Here is a 14,610-nt window from a genome sequence, read left to right as displayed (position 1 = left end):
CAAAACTGTTAGCTCTCTCATACCTACAGAATAAAGCACCAACTCTAAAAACTGGCATTGAAGACCATCTGGCCTTTTCAATTCATCTTCCACTAATCCCAAATTTATTATATCCTTACAATTTCCTGAATATCCAATGTTTATTCTATTTCCATGTTCTCACTTCTTAACTCTGTTCTCCCCTTTGCTTAAATAAATCTTATCTATACTTGAGAGCTTATTCAAGTCTCATGTATCATGTGGTCTTCTCCAGCTATTCTAGCTAACTTTGGGGTGCCTCACTAACGTCCTTTAGAACTTTTAAAAAATGCTTATTTATTTTTGAGACGGGGGAGGGGCAGAGAGGGGAGAGACAGAGAATCCGAAGTGGGCTCCGCGCTGTCAGCGCAAAGCCCGATGGGGGCTTGAACCCATGAACCATGAGATCATGGCCTGGACCAAAGTCAGATGCTCAACCAACTGTACCACCAAGGCACCCCTAAAGTGTTTTAGCTCTTATCTGTAACACATATAGCATAATTGTTAAAAGAATATTTTGCAGTCAGGCAGTGTTCAAATACTGGCTTTTGAACTTACTATGGGACGTTGAGCAAGTTCTATAATTTTCTAAGATCCAGTTTTGTTGTCTATGATACGAACATAGTACTGTACCTCATAGGATTGTGAGGTTTTATATACATATATATATGTATATATATGTACACATATAGATGCGTACATATAATCTTTAATCCTTTAAGAATTAAATTTTAGGGGCGCCTGGGTGGCGCAGTCGGTTAAGCGTCCGACTTCAGCCAGGTCACGATCTCACGGTCCGTGAATTCGAGCCCCGCGTCAGGCTCTGGGCTGATGGCTCGGAGCCTGGAGCCTGTTTCCGATTCTGTGTCTCCCTCTCTCTCTGCCCCTCCCCCGTTCATGCTCTGTCTCTCTCTGTCCCAAAAATAAATAAAAACGTTGAAAAAAAAATTTTAAGAATTAAATTTTAATGTTTTATTCATTTTTGAGAGAGAGAGACAGAGCAACGAGTCAGGGAGGGGCAGAGAGAGAGGGAGACACAGAATCCAAAGCAGGCTCCAGGCTCTGAGCTGTCAGCACAGAGCCCCATGCAGGGTTCAAACCCATGAACCATGAAATCATGACCTGAGCTAAAGTTGGAGGCTTAACTGATGGGGACACCTAGGTGCCCCCAAATCTAATCCTTCTTTTAAAACCACCTATTATAGGGGTGCCTGGGCGGCTCCGTCGGTTAAGCATCCGACTTTGGCTCAGGTCATGATCTCACAATTTGTGAACTCAAGCCCCATGTTGGGCTCTGTGCTGACAGCTCAGAGCCTGGAATCTGCTCCCAATTCTGTGTTTCCCTCTCTTTCTGCCCCTCCTTGGCTCACACTCTGTCTCTCTCAAAAATAAACATTAAAAATTTTAACAAAAAATAAAAAAATAAAACCATTTATTATAGGGGCACCTGGGTGGCTCAGTCAGTTGAGTGTCTGACTTCCACCCAGGTCATGATCTCACAGTTGGTGGGTTCGAGTCCCGAATCGGGCTCTCTGTTGTCAGCACGGAGCTCACTTCGGATCCTCTGTCTCCCTCTCTCTGCTCCTCTCCTGCTTATATGAGCTTTCTCTCTCTTTCTCTTTCAAAAATAAACATTAAAAATAAATAAACCACCTATTATTGTTTGGGAAACAAAAAATGTGAATTTATTGAAATTGTGAGATTTTCTGTACTCTTTTCTCAACTAGTAGAGCTCAATTTTCTCTGCTTTAGATTTCATTATTGCTCTCCCAGATTAAGTAATGTTACAATCCTGTCACTCTACATCCATGTCAGTTGAACAGGGCGACAGAATGTAAGCAGCATTTGTTTCCTTCTCTAGTTGGTAAAAATCTATACAACTTTGGTTTTTCTCTGATACACTAAAGTGGACTGGGGGAAAAGATTCAGGCAGTTTTTGGTATAAAATGCCCACTAGAACTGAAAGACTTTCCTTTCCTATTGAATTATCTGGATAGCTTTGTGGAAACCAACTGACCAAAACTGTGGGGATCTGTTTGCACATTTCCTATTCTGTACCATTGATCTGTCTCCTCTTACACCAATACTACACTGCCCTAGTTACTATAAGGTTATAATTAAATATTTTTTAAGTTTATTTATTTTGAGAGAGAGAGAAAAAAAAAAAAAAAAAAACACAAGTGGGGAAGGGGCAGATAGCAAGAATCCCAAGCAGGCTCCATGCTGTCAGTGTACAGCCTGACCCAGGGCTCAGTCCCATGAACTGTGAGATCATGAGCCAAAATCAAGAGTCGGATGCTTAACCGACTGAGCCACCCAGGTGCCCCTAATAACTTTTGAAACCAGGTAGTGTTTAAGTCTTCCAACTTAGTTCTTTTTCAAAGTTGTTTGGCTATCCCCACATCCTTTGCATTTTCATACAGATTTTCAAATCAGTTTGTCAATTTCTACAAAATCCTGCTGAGATTCTAGAAGAGAAAACAATGAATCTCTAGGTCAATCTGGGGAGACTTGAGCTCTAATATTTACTATTTAGTCTTTTGATCCACGAGCATGGTATGTCTCTCCATTGATTTCATCTTTTTTACTTTCTCAGGAATGTTTTGTAGTTTTCACTGAACTAGTTTTTCATATATACGTATATACATATATGTGTGTGTGTATATATATATATATATACATTTCACAGTACATGTTCATATATATATATATATATTTTTTTTAAGTACTCATTTTTGAGAGAGAGTGCATGAGAGGTGGAAGAGCAGAGAGAGGGAGACACAGAATCTGAAGCAGACTCCAGGCTGTTCCAGCCTGACACGGGGCTCAAACTCACGAACCGTGAGATCATGACCTGAGCTGAAGTCAGACGTTTTAACTGAGCCACTCAGGCGTCCCTTCACATATATATTTCTAATAATTTCGTAATTGTAATGCTATTGCAAATAACATTGCTTTTAAATTTCAAATTCTCATCTAAAATTTTAGTGTATAGAATTGCTATTGATTTTTGCATACTGACTTTGTCACCTGCAACCTTGCTAATCTCACTTACTGTATTTTTTTAGGGCGGGGTGTAGATCCCTTAGGATTTTCTACAAACACGGTCATGACACCTGCAAACAAAGTTTACCTCTTCCTTCACATCTGAATTAGCTTTTATTCCCTCTTCTGTTCTGATTACACCATCTTGTACCTCCAGTGCAATGATGAACAGAAGACTGAGCACTGATGACTTGTGCCAAAACTTGGGGTTAAACTGATAAACCTCTACCTAGACTCCACAACTCCAGAAACCAAAACTACAAAAGAGAAGTTCCTGCACTGATAATAAGTATGCCCTCCTCTGTGCTATGAGCTGATTGGTGTCTTCCAAGCTCCCTCTGGTTGTTGGTAGAATTTGGTTTCCATTTTCTTTCTGGCTGTCAGCAGTGGGCCAATATCTGAGCCTAGCCATGAGGGCCTTCTCCAAAGACCCTCTCACAACATGGCAGCTTACCTCTTCAAAGCCAGCAGGGGGTCCCACCAACCCCTGCAACTCTCATCATTAAAAAGGGTTTATAATTTTATTTATTTTTATTTTAGAGAGAGTGTATGCAAGTAAGGGAGAGGGGCAGAGAGAGAGAGTGAGAGTGAGTGAGAGAGAGAGAGAGAGAGAGAGAGAGGAGAATCTTAAGCAGGCTCCACGCTCAGCATGGAGCTGTTACAGGGCTCACTCCCACGACCCTGGGATCATGACCTGAGCCAAAATCAAGAGTTGGATGCTCAACCGAGCCACCCAGGCACACCAAGGTTTATGATTTCTTGTACTATTACCCAACTGCTTCACGTCCTGGGCATTCAAAAGATGTTCAATATATGCTTTAAATGAAATATATTAAGACCAAAGGGAGGAGAAAACTAAGGCATTCCTTAGCTAATACAAACTAGTTCCAAAATGGCCCTGAAGGGAAAGTTTTCACTCTGGCAGTTTTTGAGTATTATCTTTATGTAATCCTACCACTTAAACTTTCCATGCATGTAACTATTTCAGAAACAGAAAATACAAAGTTGCAAACGCAGTATGGCTGAGCAGGACTGCTAGCTTTGAAGTAAGGGGCAGGATGGGAGAGTTCAACAGAAACTTCAGTTATCAAAATATCACAAGCACCCGGCTTCTTTTCCTAGGTTTGAAATATGCCACATCCATGAAAAACAATTTCTGGAAGATTACATGCACTTAGATAAGCTAATTTCCGTTACCAGTTTTTTGGTTGCACACATCATATGAAGACTCAGGAATACAATATGAAATATAAACCATTTACTAGACATTATACTGTTCTGAGCACTATAAATAAAAAAATGGTATCACTCCATCTGGAAACTAAATACTTAAACTGGACACACTAAGGCAACAGATACATAAGACATACAGAAATAAACATTGGCATTTTTAATAAAAATGTACATAGATAAGAAAGATGGGCATAGAAGAAAGAGGAACACGTCCATTTGAGTTGAAGTAAACATTTTCCACCAGTGAAGGTATACACCATCATCTTCAGTCGGAAGCTCTTTAACAATGAGTTGCAGCCAAAAATACCAATATAATGTGTAATAACACGTCTTATTCTGAGGTATGCGGGTTTCAGAGGGTCTGTGAATCTCCTGAAAACTGCACACACAATTGTCTTATGTGTAGATATGCATTTTTCTGAGGCACGCAAGGGTCAACAAGCTTTCAAAAAATTTTCAAAAGGGGATACAGCCCTCAAAAAACCCTTAAAGACTTCATGACTTAAACCATTATAAACCAATTCCAAGTGTTTTAAAGCATTAGACACACAGCAAGATGTGGTACACAAAGTTAAGACCAAAGAAAAACCTTCCTTATTATGACTGTTAAATTTCTGACTCGGGTCCCAAAATAATAAAGAAAATCAGGACATATTTCATCGAATGTTTATGTACCATAACTCTGCCTCCTTTAAGTGGCACAATTTTTATTGTCCATGTATTGCCCTGAAAGAACTGAAGGATATGCAGCCTCCAACTTATAAACTCTGCTATAATTCCTTAATGGTCTTTCTCACAAGCTTCCCTAGTAGAACAAGCAGTTCTACTACTGCCCTTCAAACAACATATTAAAGGCATATCCTACAACTGTTCAACAGCAAAAGGAAACTTTACATCTTATGTCTCATTTTAAAACATGGAACCCGTGGGAAATTCACCACTTTAACCAGAAGTAAGCTAAACACTCTTGGACCTTTTTCTGGGAAAATCTGTATTGTTTCTACAAGTAATCACAGACTGCCTTAATGTCCTCCCCCCCCCCCCCCCCCCCCCCCCCCCCCCCCCCCCCCCCCCCCCGCAGAAGCTAACTTGCTATAATATGGTATCCAGTCTCCTTTTGGTTACTGGCCAGCATTCAAAATGTTTTACTGAAAGAGCACTTACAAGAATAATGTTACAAAATAATAGTTGTAAAAGTACCAATGTTCATGTTACAAATGAAGGGGAGATCCACTGTTTTGAAGAGAGCTATTATGAAAAGTATTAGAAAATGTCTAGGAAAAACTGTAGATACCCTGTTCAAAAAGCCTCTAAATGCCAATTGTTTTGTTCTGTAAGATCCAGCTGAATTCAAGTTTCATAATATCTGATTTAAAACATTTAAGACCCAGGGGTGCCTCGGTGGCTCAGTTGGTTAAGCGTCCAACTTCAGCTCAGGTTATGACCTGATGGTTTCATGAATTTGAGCCCCATGTCAGGCTCTGTGCACTGACTGTGTGGAGCCTGCTTGGGATTCTCTCTCTCCCTCTCTCTGCAACTTTCCCACTTGCACCCTCAAAAAAAAAAAAAAAAAAAAAAAGTTAAGACCCAGATCCTCTTAGATCTGGTATCTAGAAATATTACAATCCAATATTACCACAAAAGCAAATTTTCATTGCCTTAATTTTATTTTTTAATTTAAGAGCATCTTTTTAAATGTTTATTTTTGGGAGAGAGAGTGTGGGCATGTGTGTGCGTGCGTGTGTGCAAGCAGGGGAGAAGCAGAGAGAGGAAGACAGAGAATCTGAAGCAGGCTCCATGCTGTCAGCGGAAAAGCCCTTCGTGGGGCCAGAACCCTTGAACCATGAGATCATGACCTCAGCAGAAGTTGGATACTCAACTAACTGAGCAACTCAGGTGCCCTGCCTTAATTTTGCTTTATTTAAGAAAGTATTTTTAACCATTGAATACATTTTACTTATCAAAAGCATTTTCATGCAGATTACAGGCATACCTTGTTTTATTGTATCTTGCTTCAATGTGCTTTATAGATACTGCATTTTTTAAAAAACTGAGTACTTGTATCAACCCTGTCAAGTAAATCTATTGGCACCATTTTCCAAACAGCATTTGCTCACTTTGTGTCTCTAAATCACTTTTTGGTAATTCTCACAATTATCTCAAACTTTTTCATTATTGTTTTATTTGTTATGGTGATCTGGAATCAGTGATTGTAACTTCCTGAAAGCTCAGATGGTTAGCATTTCTTAGCAATAAAGCTTTTTAAAATTAAGGTATGTTCTTCTTAAAGATCTAATGGTATTGTACCCCCAATAGATTACAGTATAGTAAACAAAACTTCCCTATGCACTAGGAAACCAAAAAATTAATTTGACTCAATTTACTGAGATACTTGCTTTATTGTGGATGGTCTGTAACCAAACACAAAATATCTCTGACATATGCCTACATATTGAAAGTTTTTGTCAGGTAAATGAAGCTGAATTTAAAAAAACAAAAATCACTTATCACTCCCCTACACATCAACCAAGTATAAAATAAAGAAAAAAGTAAAACAATAGCAATAAAAAATTAAAGCATTTATGAACATAACAAATTAATGCACAAGACCTTTATAAAAAACGTAAAGCTTTAATAAAGATATAATTGGATACTCACATAATAAAAGGAATTTGATCCCTCTCTCACACACACAATGGATTATAAATGAAAAGCAGAATAAAGCTTCTAGAAAAGACAACAGAATTGCTTCATAACCTTGAGGTAGGTAAGTATTTCTTAAACAGGACATAAAAAATATTGTCCATAAAGAACAAAAAAAAATACATGGACCAAATTAAAATCAAGAACCTTTCTGTTTCATCAAAAGCCACCAGTGATAGAGTGAAAAACAAGTCACTGACCAGAAGGTATTTGCAATATATTTATATGCAATATAATAATACATCATAATATATGCAAATAAATATGCAATATACTTAATAAAGGATTCATTTCAGATTATATAAAGAAGTCCTATAGATGGAGATAAGACAATCCAACAAAAAAAAATGAGCAAATGATTTAAAGAGGTACTTAATGAAAGAAGATATCTAAATGGTCAATACATTTAAAGGTGGTCAACTTCATTAAGACCAGGGACATACAAACTAAAACCACTGATATCACTACACACCCATCAAAATGGCTAAAATGCAAAAGAGAAAAAAAAAAAAATGTGCTGAAAAGCATGTGAAACAACTGGAATTTTCATATATGCTACTAGTGAGATTATAAATTGGTACAACCAGGGACACCTGGGTGGCTCAGTTGGTTGAGTGTCTGACTCTTGGTTTCAGCTCAGGTCATGATCTCAGGGTTTATGGGCTTGAGCCCTGCATTCGGCTCTGTGCTGGCAGCGTGGAGCCTGCTTGAGATTCTCTCTCTCCCTCCCTCTCTCTCTCTGCCCATCCCCCACTCATGCTGTGTCTCTCTCAAACAAATAAACTTTAACATTTACTCATTTTTTTGAGAGACAGAGACAGAGCACGAGTGGGGGACAGGCACAGAGAGAGGGAGACAGAATCTGAAGGAGGCCCCAGGTTCTGAGCTGCTGGCACAGAGCCCGATATGGGGCTCGAACCCACGAACTGTGAGATCATGACCTGAGCCAAAGTTGGATGCTTAAGCAACCAAACCACCCAGGCGCCCCTCAAACAAATAAACTTAAAAAATAAGTAAACAAATTGGTACAACCATTTTGGGTAACTGTTTGGCAGTAAGTACCTACTAAAGCTGACTATAAGCAAACTAAAGCTGATTTTAGGTAAATCCTACAATTAAACACTTCTAGTCCTATACCCAACAGAAATCATACATTTGTTCACCAAAAGACATTTACAAGAATATTCATAGCAGCACTATTCTTAGTAGACCCAAAATGGAAACAACTCAAATATCCATCAATTATAGAATGGATAATTTGTGACATACTCATGTAATTCAATACTACACAGCAATGAAAGTAAACAAACTCAACTACATACAACAGAACGGATGAATCTCACAATGTTGACCAAATGAGGCCAGAATCAAGTATATATTGCATGATTTCAATTTTATAAAGTTCAAAAATAAGCTAAATAGAAATAAGGACAATGGTTACTGTAGGAAGGGGAGAGGAATGGATAGTGTCTGGAAGTGTAGACAGGTGTGCCTTTTAGGATTCTGGTTTTGGTTTTGATTTGGATGCTACTTACAAATGGGGGTTTACTTTGTGAAAATTAGCCAAGGTGCACTTACAATTTGTGCACTTGATGTGTATTACATCAATTAAAAGTGTAGATGAGAAAAAAAAGAAAATATACTGGATTCCAGATCTCAGAGGAAGTAAAAATATTATAACAGATAAAATAAATAATTTTAACTTAAAAAAAAAATAATTAAAAGGGACACAACTGAAGACCTAAAAAATTCAGTGATATGTTTACGGATGGCAAAAGTTAACATTAACATAACTATTCTGTCTAAATATATAAATTCAATGTAATCCTATCAAGATTTTTTGAGGAATTCAACTATTGTATTCTAAAATGCACAGTGAATAACAAAGGTACATGTATAGGTAAGACAAGTTTGGAAAGCAAAAGCAGAGGGACATCCTTATCAAATAGAACATACTACAAAGAGTAAAAAAAAAACAACAACAACAAAACAATGTGTTTCTGGAGCAGGAGCAGAGAGACAAATGGGATACTACAGAAACTGACCCACTTCTACATGGGAAGTTGAGAAAGAATGGATTATTTAATAAGTAATTGTCAGGAAATTATTATAATAATAATAAAAAATAGGGGCACCTGGGGTGGTGGCTCAGTCGATTAAGCGTCTGACTTCAGCTCAGGACATGATCTCACAGTTCAGGAGTTCAAGCCCCACATCAGGTGAGTTTGAGCCCCGCTTCGGGTGAATTTGAGTCCTGCTCCAGGTGAGCTCAAGCCCCACTCTGGACTCCACACTCTCTCTCCCTCTCTCTCTGCACCTCGTGGGATACTTTCTCTCTCTCTGCCCCTCATTCACTTGTGCTCTCTCTCAAAAAAAAAAAAAAATTTTTTTAAATAATATAAATAAGATTTTTATAAAATCAAATAAAAAGGTTGAACTCCATATAGCCAAAAGACCTAAAAAAAATTACAAGGCAAACAGAAGTGTAGAAAAGGTCTTTGTGAACTTCTAGTAGAAATGGATATCTAAAACAAGATTCAAAATGCACAAAAGATAAGGTGAAAAAAATGATGGACTAAAAGAATCATGTTCAACAAAGTACAGCATAAACAAAGTTAATGGATGACAGATTTGGGAGAAGATATTTGCAGTGTCAAAAATAGACAAGACACTAATAACTGCAATATATGAGGAACTCTTGCAAAAAAAAAGGCAGGAAATCCAATGATAAATTGGGTAAAGATTATAAATAAGCAATTCACAAAGGTATAAACTAGCAATATACGAAGAAACGCTCAACCTCAACTAGTAAATAGAGAAATATAAATTTAAACAAACTGAAAACATGAAATAAAATTTCATATTTTTACTTTTCTACTTATCCCAAATCTGTCATCCATTAACTCTGTTTATGCTACACTTTGTTGAACCACTTTGCTGTTTAAAGGCTTTTTTTTAAAGTTTATTTATTTATTTTTAGTAATCTCTACACCCAATGTGGGGCTTGAACTCACAACCCCGAGATCAATCGTCACATCACATGCTCTTCCAACTGAGCCAGCCAGGAGCTCCTTATGAAATACTACTTTATTATAGCCATCATATTGGTGAGTACTTTTAACCATTCAAAAATACCAGCTGCTGGCAAGAATATGAGGGCAACAGGAATTCTTGTGTACTACAGGCATGGGGTAACCATTGATAGCCACTCTGGGGAATGATTTGGCAGTATTTAGTGAAACAATGTATGTGTATGCCTTATGACCTAGCAGTCCACTCCTGACAACATTTTCAGAAAAACCTCTGCATAGGTCCAAAAGAGGATGAATGAGGACATTTAGCAAATAAATATTAAAAAAAATTAGAAGTAACAAATGAATTAATAGCTAGGAGAATTGTCTGTAACTACCATAGATCCATACCATGGATTATGCTGTAATTAAAAGCAATTACACATAAATACAACTACATGGAAAGACCTATAAAATCACCACTAAAAGAAAATTAAGAAAAGGAATGGAATCTACACTATATGTTAATGATACTGGAATTAAAATTAAAAAATTAGTAAAGTAAGAATGAAATCTATAAGATAATACTATCTTTTAATTAAAGAGCACCAATTTTTTTTTTAATTTTTTTTTTTTAACATTTATTTATTTTTGAGACAGAGAGAGACAGAGCATGAACGGGGGAGGGGCAGAGAGAGAGGGAGACACAGAATCAGAAGCAGGCTCCAGGCTCCGAGCCATCAGCCCAGAGCCCGACGTGGGGCTCGAACTCCCGGACCGCGAGATCGTGACCCGGGCCGAAGTCGGACGCTTAACCGACTGAGCCACCCAGGCGCCCCAAAGAGCACAAATTTTAAAAGCACACACATAAAGCAACACTGTGTAATTTATAAAGACATATACAAATTTAAGAAGATATACCAAATACATCAGTGGGTGCCAGAGGGAGAGTTAGATAGGGAGGGGGAAATCACTATGAAAGTGAAAGTAAGGAAAATAAAATGAGACCCTGAAGAGTCCACTGATATTTTTCACTCTAAATTGATCAGAAATTCTGAGTGACTCAACTCCCTGTCCTTGAGGTCCCCCTTAAAAAACTTAGATGATGAAGAAACCAAGTTACAACACTATAAGTTAACCTACAAATGACAGAAGTGCTCAGTCTACTGATAACTCTAACCTGCTCTAGTGATATCTAAAGAGAAACTTGATTTCATACAGATTTCACAGCTTCTCAACATCCATATACCTGAAAAGATAAAAGAATTTGTATATCCTTCCTTGTCAGTCCTTGTGATTCATTCAGGTTGTAGTGTAAGTTTCCTTTCAATCAATCCAAGAAGGATCAGCGTGACCAAGCAAAGCAGGTTCCAAAGGCAGGAAGCAGAAGCAATACGATGCTATGGAAGTACCTTTCTGATCAGTCCCTTCTGCTGTTGTAGGGCCTTGGGGCAACCCTTCAATGTAGGTGGTTGGCAACAAGTCGGCCGAGATAGGTTGACCTTGTAGCTTTTGTAGTCTCTCATGTACAGCACTGGTCAGGTCTACATAAGCCTCATCGATGCTGCCACGTTCAATCCCAGCAAAACGAGACATTACCCCCATCACTTCCACACTGGCTTCCCGGTACCTAAAAAGTATAAGGATTGTTATATATGTAGGTAATAAATGAACACAACAATTGAGATAGTCAGCCCCATCCCCTCCATCTCATAATGGAATCATCATATACATAACCAATGTAAGATCTCCTTTTTTGTTTAATGTTTATTTATTTATCTTCATTTTTGAGACAGAGGGAGACAGCATGAGCAGGGGAGAGGCAGAGAGAGAGGGAGACACAGAATCAGAAGCACGCTCCAGGCTCCGGAGCTGTCAGCACAGAGCCTGATGCGGGGCTCAAACTCATCAACTTCAAGATCATGACCCAAGGCAAAGTTGGACGCTCAACCGACTGAGCCACCCAGGTGCCCCTGTAAGATCTCCTTAAAGAGAGGAATGGCTTGGCAGATGAAGTGGTCAATGCGCAGGCAGATGGTCAGTAACAGAAGCAAAGAAAAAGAAGCAGCACAGAGGCAAACATTTTTAGTGTGACTCTAGCACTATGAAGGTGGAAAGTGTCCAGACCATGAATGTGTTTATGTGACAAGGATCTCCCCAAAGATGAAAGAAATGCTTCAAACTTGTTTAACTACATTTTACTAAGATCACCTACTCTTTCTGTTATTTTCATATATCTACCATGTAGTATTCTGCTTCAACTTTTGTCTTCAAATATGAGATTTACAGGAAACACTGCCCTGATCCCAAGTATCTGGTCTTCCTCAAGATAGCATTTCTCAATATATATATATGTATGTATATATATATATGTATACACACATATATATTTGTATACACACATATATATACACATATATGTTAATATGTTTTTTGAGAGGGAGAGAGAAAGAGAGAGAGAGGGGTCATAAGTGAGGGGCAAAGAGAGAGAAAATCCTTTAAGGGGCAGGGGGGGGGAGGGAGGAGGGGGAGAGAGGGAGAGAGAGAGGGAGGGAGAGGGAGGGGAGAGAGAGAGAGGGAGGGAGAGGGAGGGAGAGGGAGGGGAGAGAGAGAGGGAGGGGGAGAGAGAGAGAGAGAGGGAGAGAGAGGGAGAGAGAGGGAGGGAGAGGGAGAGAGAGGGAGGGAGAGGGAGGGAGGGGGGAGAGAGAGAGAGGGAGGGAAGGAGGTGGGAAAGAGAGAGAGAGAGGGAGGGAGAGAGAGGGAGGGAGGGAGAAGGAGAGAGAGGGGGGGGAGAGAGGGGGGGGGAGAGAGAGAGGGGGGGGAGAGAGAGAGAGAGAGAGAGAGAGAGAGAGAAAGTGGGGCTCACCCGAAGCAAGGCACGAGCTCATCTGATGTGGGACTCAAACTCACTAACTGTGAGATCATGACCTGAGCCGAAATCAGATACTTAACGACTGAGCCAGCCAGGTTCCCACACTATATATTTTCAAGTTTTATTTATTTTAGGTAATCTCTACACCCAATGCAGGGCTCGAATTCACGACCCCAAGATCAAAAGTCTTCTGACTGAGCCAGCCAGGAGCCCCAGTGTTTCTCACTATAAATTAACAATGTGACATTGAAGACTTTAAGACACAGAACAGATGAACACAAGGGAAGGGAAGCAAAAATAATATAAAAACAGGGAGGGGGACAAAACATAAGAGACTCTTAAATATGGAGAACAAACACAGGGTTACTGGAGGGGCTGTGGGAGGGGGGATGGGCTGTGGGAGGGGGGATGGGCTAAATGGGTAAGGGGCACTAAGGAATCTACTCCTGAAATCACTGTTGCACTATATGCTAACTTGGATGTAAATTTAAAAAATTAAATTAAAAAAAGTTTTTTTTAAAAAGTGACATATTGGATTTTATACCTAGTCAACAGTAAGTCTGACCAACATGTGAGCTGGTCCTTGCTACATATATACACACATACATATACATGCACATGCATGCGCACACACACACACACACACACACACACACACACACACACACACACACACATCCAACCAACCAAGTCCAATCACTTCTGGGTATACTAACATTCAAATTATCAAGCTGAAGATAAGTGCCTAGAATGTGGTGACAGCCTTCCCTAGCGGATACCCGTTTCACCATACACCTTCTATTTAAACCCTAACAAGCAGCTCTTCTGGCTGTAGATAGCTAGTTTCCTATGGCAACATGTATATATTTTCTTTACTTTGAACCTGCTATGGAATTTAAAGTAGGTACTGTATTCCTATTGAATCTATCATAAAAATGAAATATTTGCACCATTTCACAAAGATATCTATAAAAAAACCCGTATAATTATTGCTGTAAAACATTCTCAAAAGAATTGGAGAAAAGACTTGGCTTTTTTTTTTTTTAATCATTATTTGTGTTGGAAAGAGGACAGACTTCAAAGGAAAAAAAAAAGTGCAAGCACGTGCAGGAGCATGAGGGCAGGATACAGTCACACACAGAGTGAGAAGAGGATACTCTTGCGATAGTTGGTGTTCCTTCACAGCCTCTTGAGCAAATTACTCCAAACTATTTTAAGAATATTTGATAGGGGCGCCTGGGTGGCTCAGTCGGTTAAGCGTCCGACTTCAGCTCAGGTCATGATCGCACGGTTCGTGGGTTCGAGCCCCGCATCGGACTCTATGCTGACAGCTCAGAGCCTGGAGCCTGCTTCTGGTTCTGTGTCTCCCTCTCTCTCTGCCCCTCCCCTGCTCATGCTGTCTCTCTCTGTCTCTCAAAAATAAATAAATGTTAAAAAAAAAAAGAATATTTGATAAACTTCAATATGCATACATTTCTGCAAATCATATTTTATAACCTGGTTTTGCAAGTTATCAAAACAGTAATTTTACATCTCTAGGTCTTAATAACTCTTCGTCTATAAACTCCTAAATTTGATAAAACTGGCTTTGCTCATTATTTGATGAAGACTTTAAGAGTAAGATAAATGATCCAGTTTAAAGTTGGTGGCATGTGGCCTTTCAAAATTACATTGTGATGTCAACCATTATTTCCGGAAAGTTACACTGTCTTTACCAGCATAAAATTC

The 14,610-nt window shown here is 39.0% G+C and overlaps 1 protein-coding gene across 1 annotated transcript in view; it reads right to left on the bottom strand.

Moving 5' to 3' along the window:
* The window catches only part of POLH (DNA polymerase eta), a 41,848-nt gene that overhangs the window by 16,787 nt on the left and 10,451 nt on the right, over positions 1-14,610 (bottom strand). The window contains exon 4 of the mRNA XM_025926022.2: positions 11,423-11,640. Coding sequence (XP_025781807.2) covers positions 11,423-11,640 — 218 coding nt within the window. The remainder of the gene's footprint in view (positions 1-11,422; positions 11,641-14,610) is intronic.

The sequence above is a fragment of the Puma concolor genome, chromosome B2 (genome assembly GCF_028749965.1).
Source record: "Puma concolor isolate L17-30 chromosome B2, mPumCon1.1.hap2, whole genome shotgun sequence".
In the NCBI taxonomy this organism is placed as follows: Eukaryota; Metazoa; Chordata; class Mammalia; order Carnivora; family Felidae; genus Puma; species Puma concolor.
Note: the sequence above shows the minus strand (reverse complement) of the source record. Positions and strands in the feature narration are given on the sequence as shown.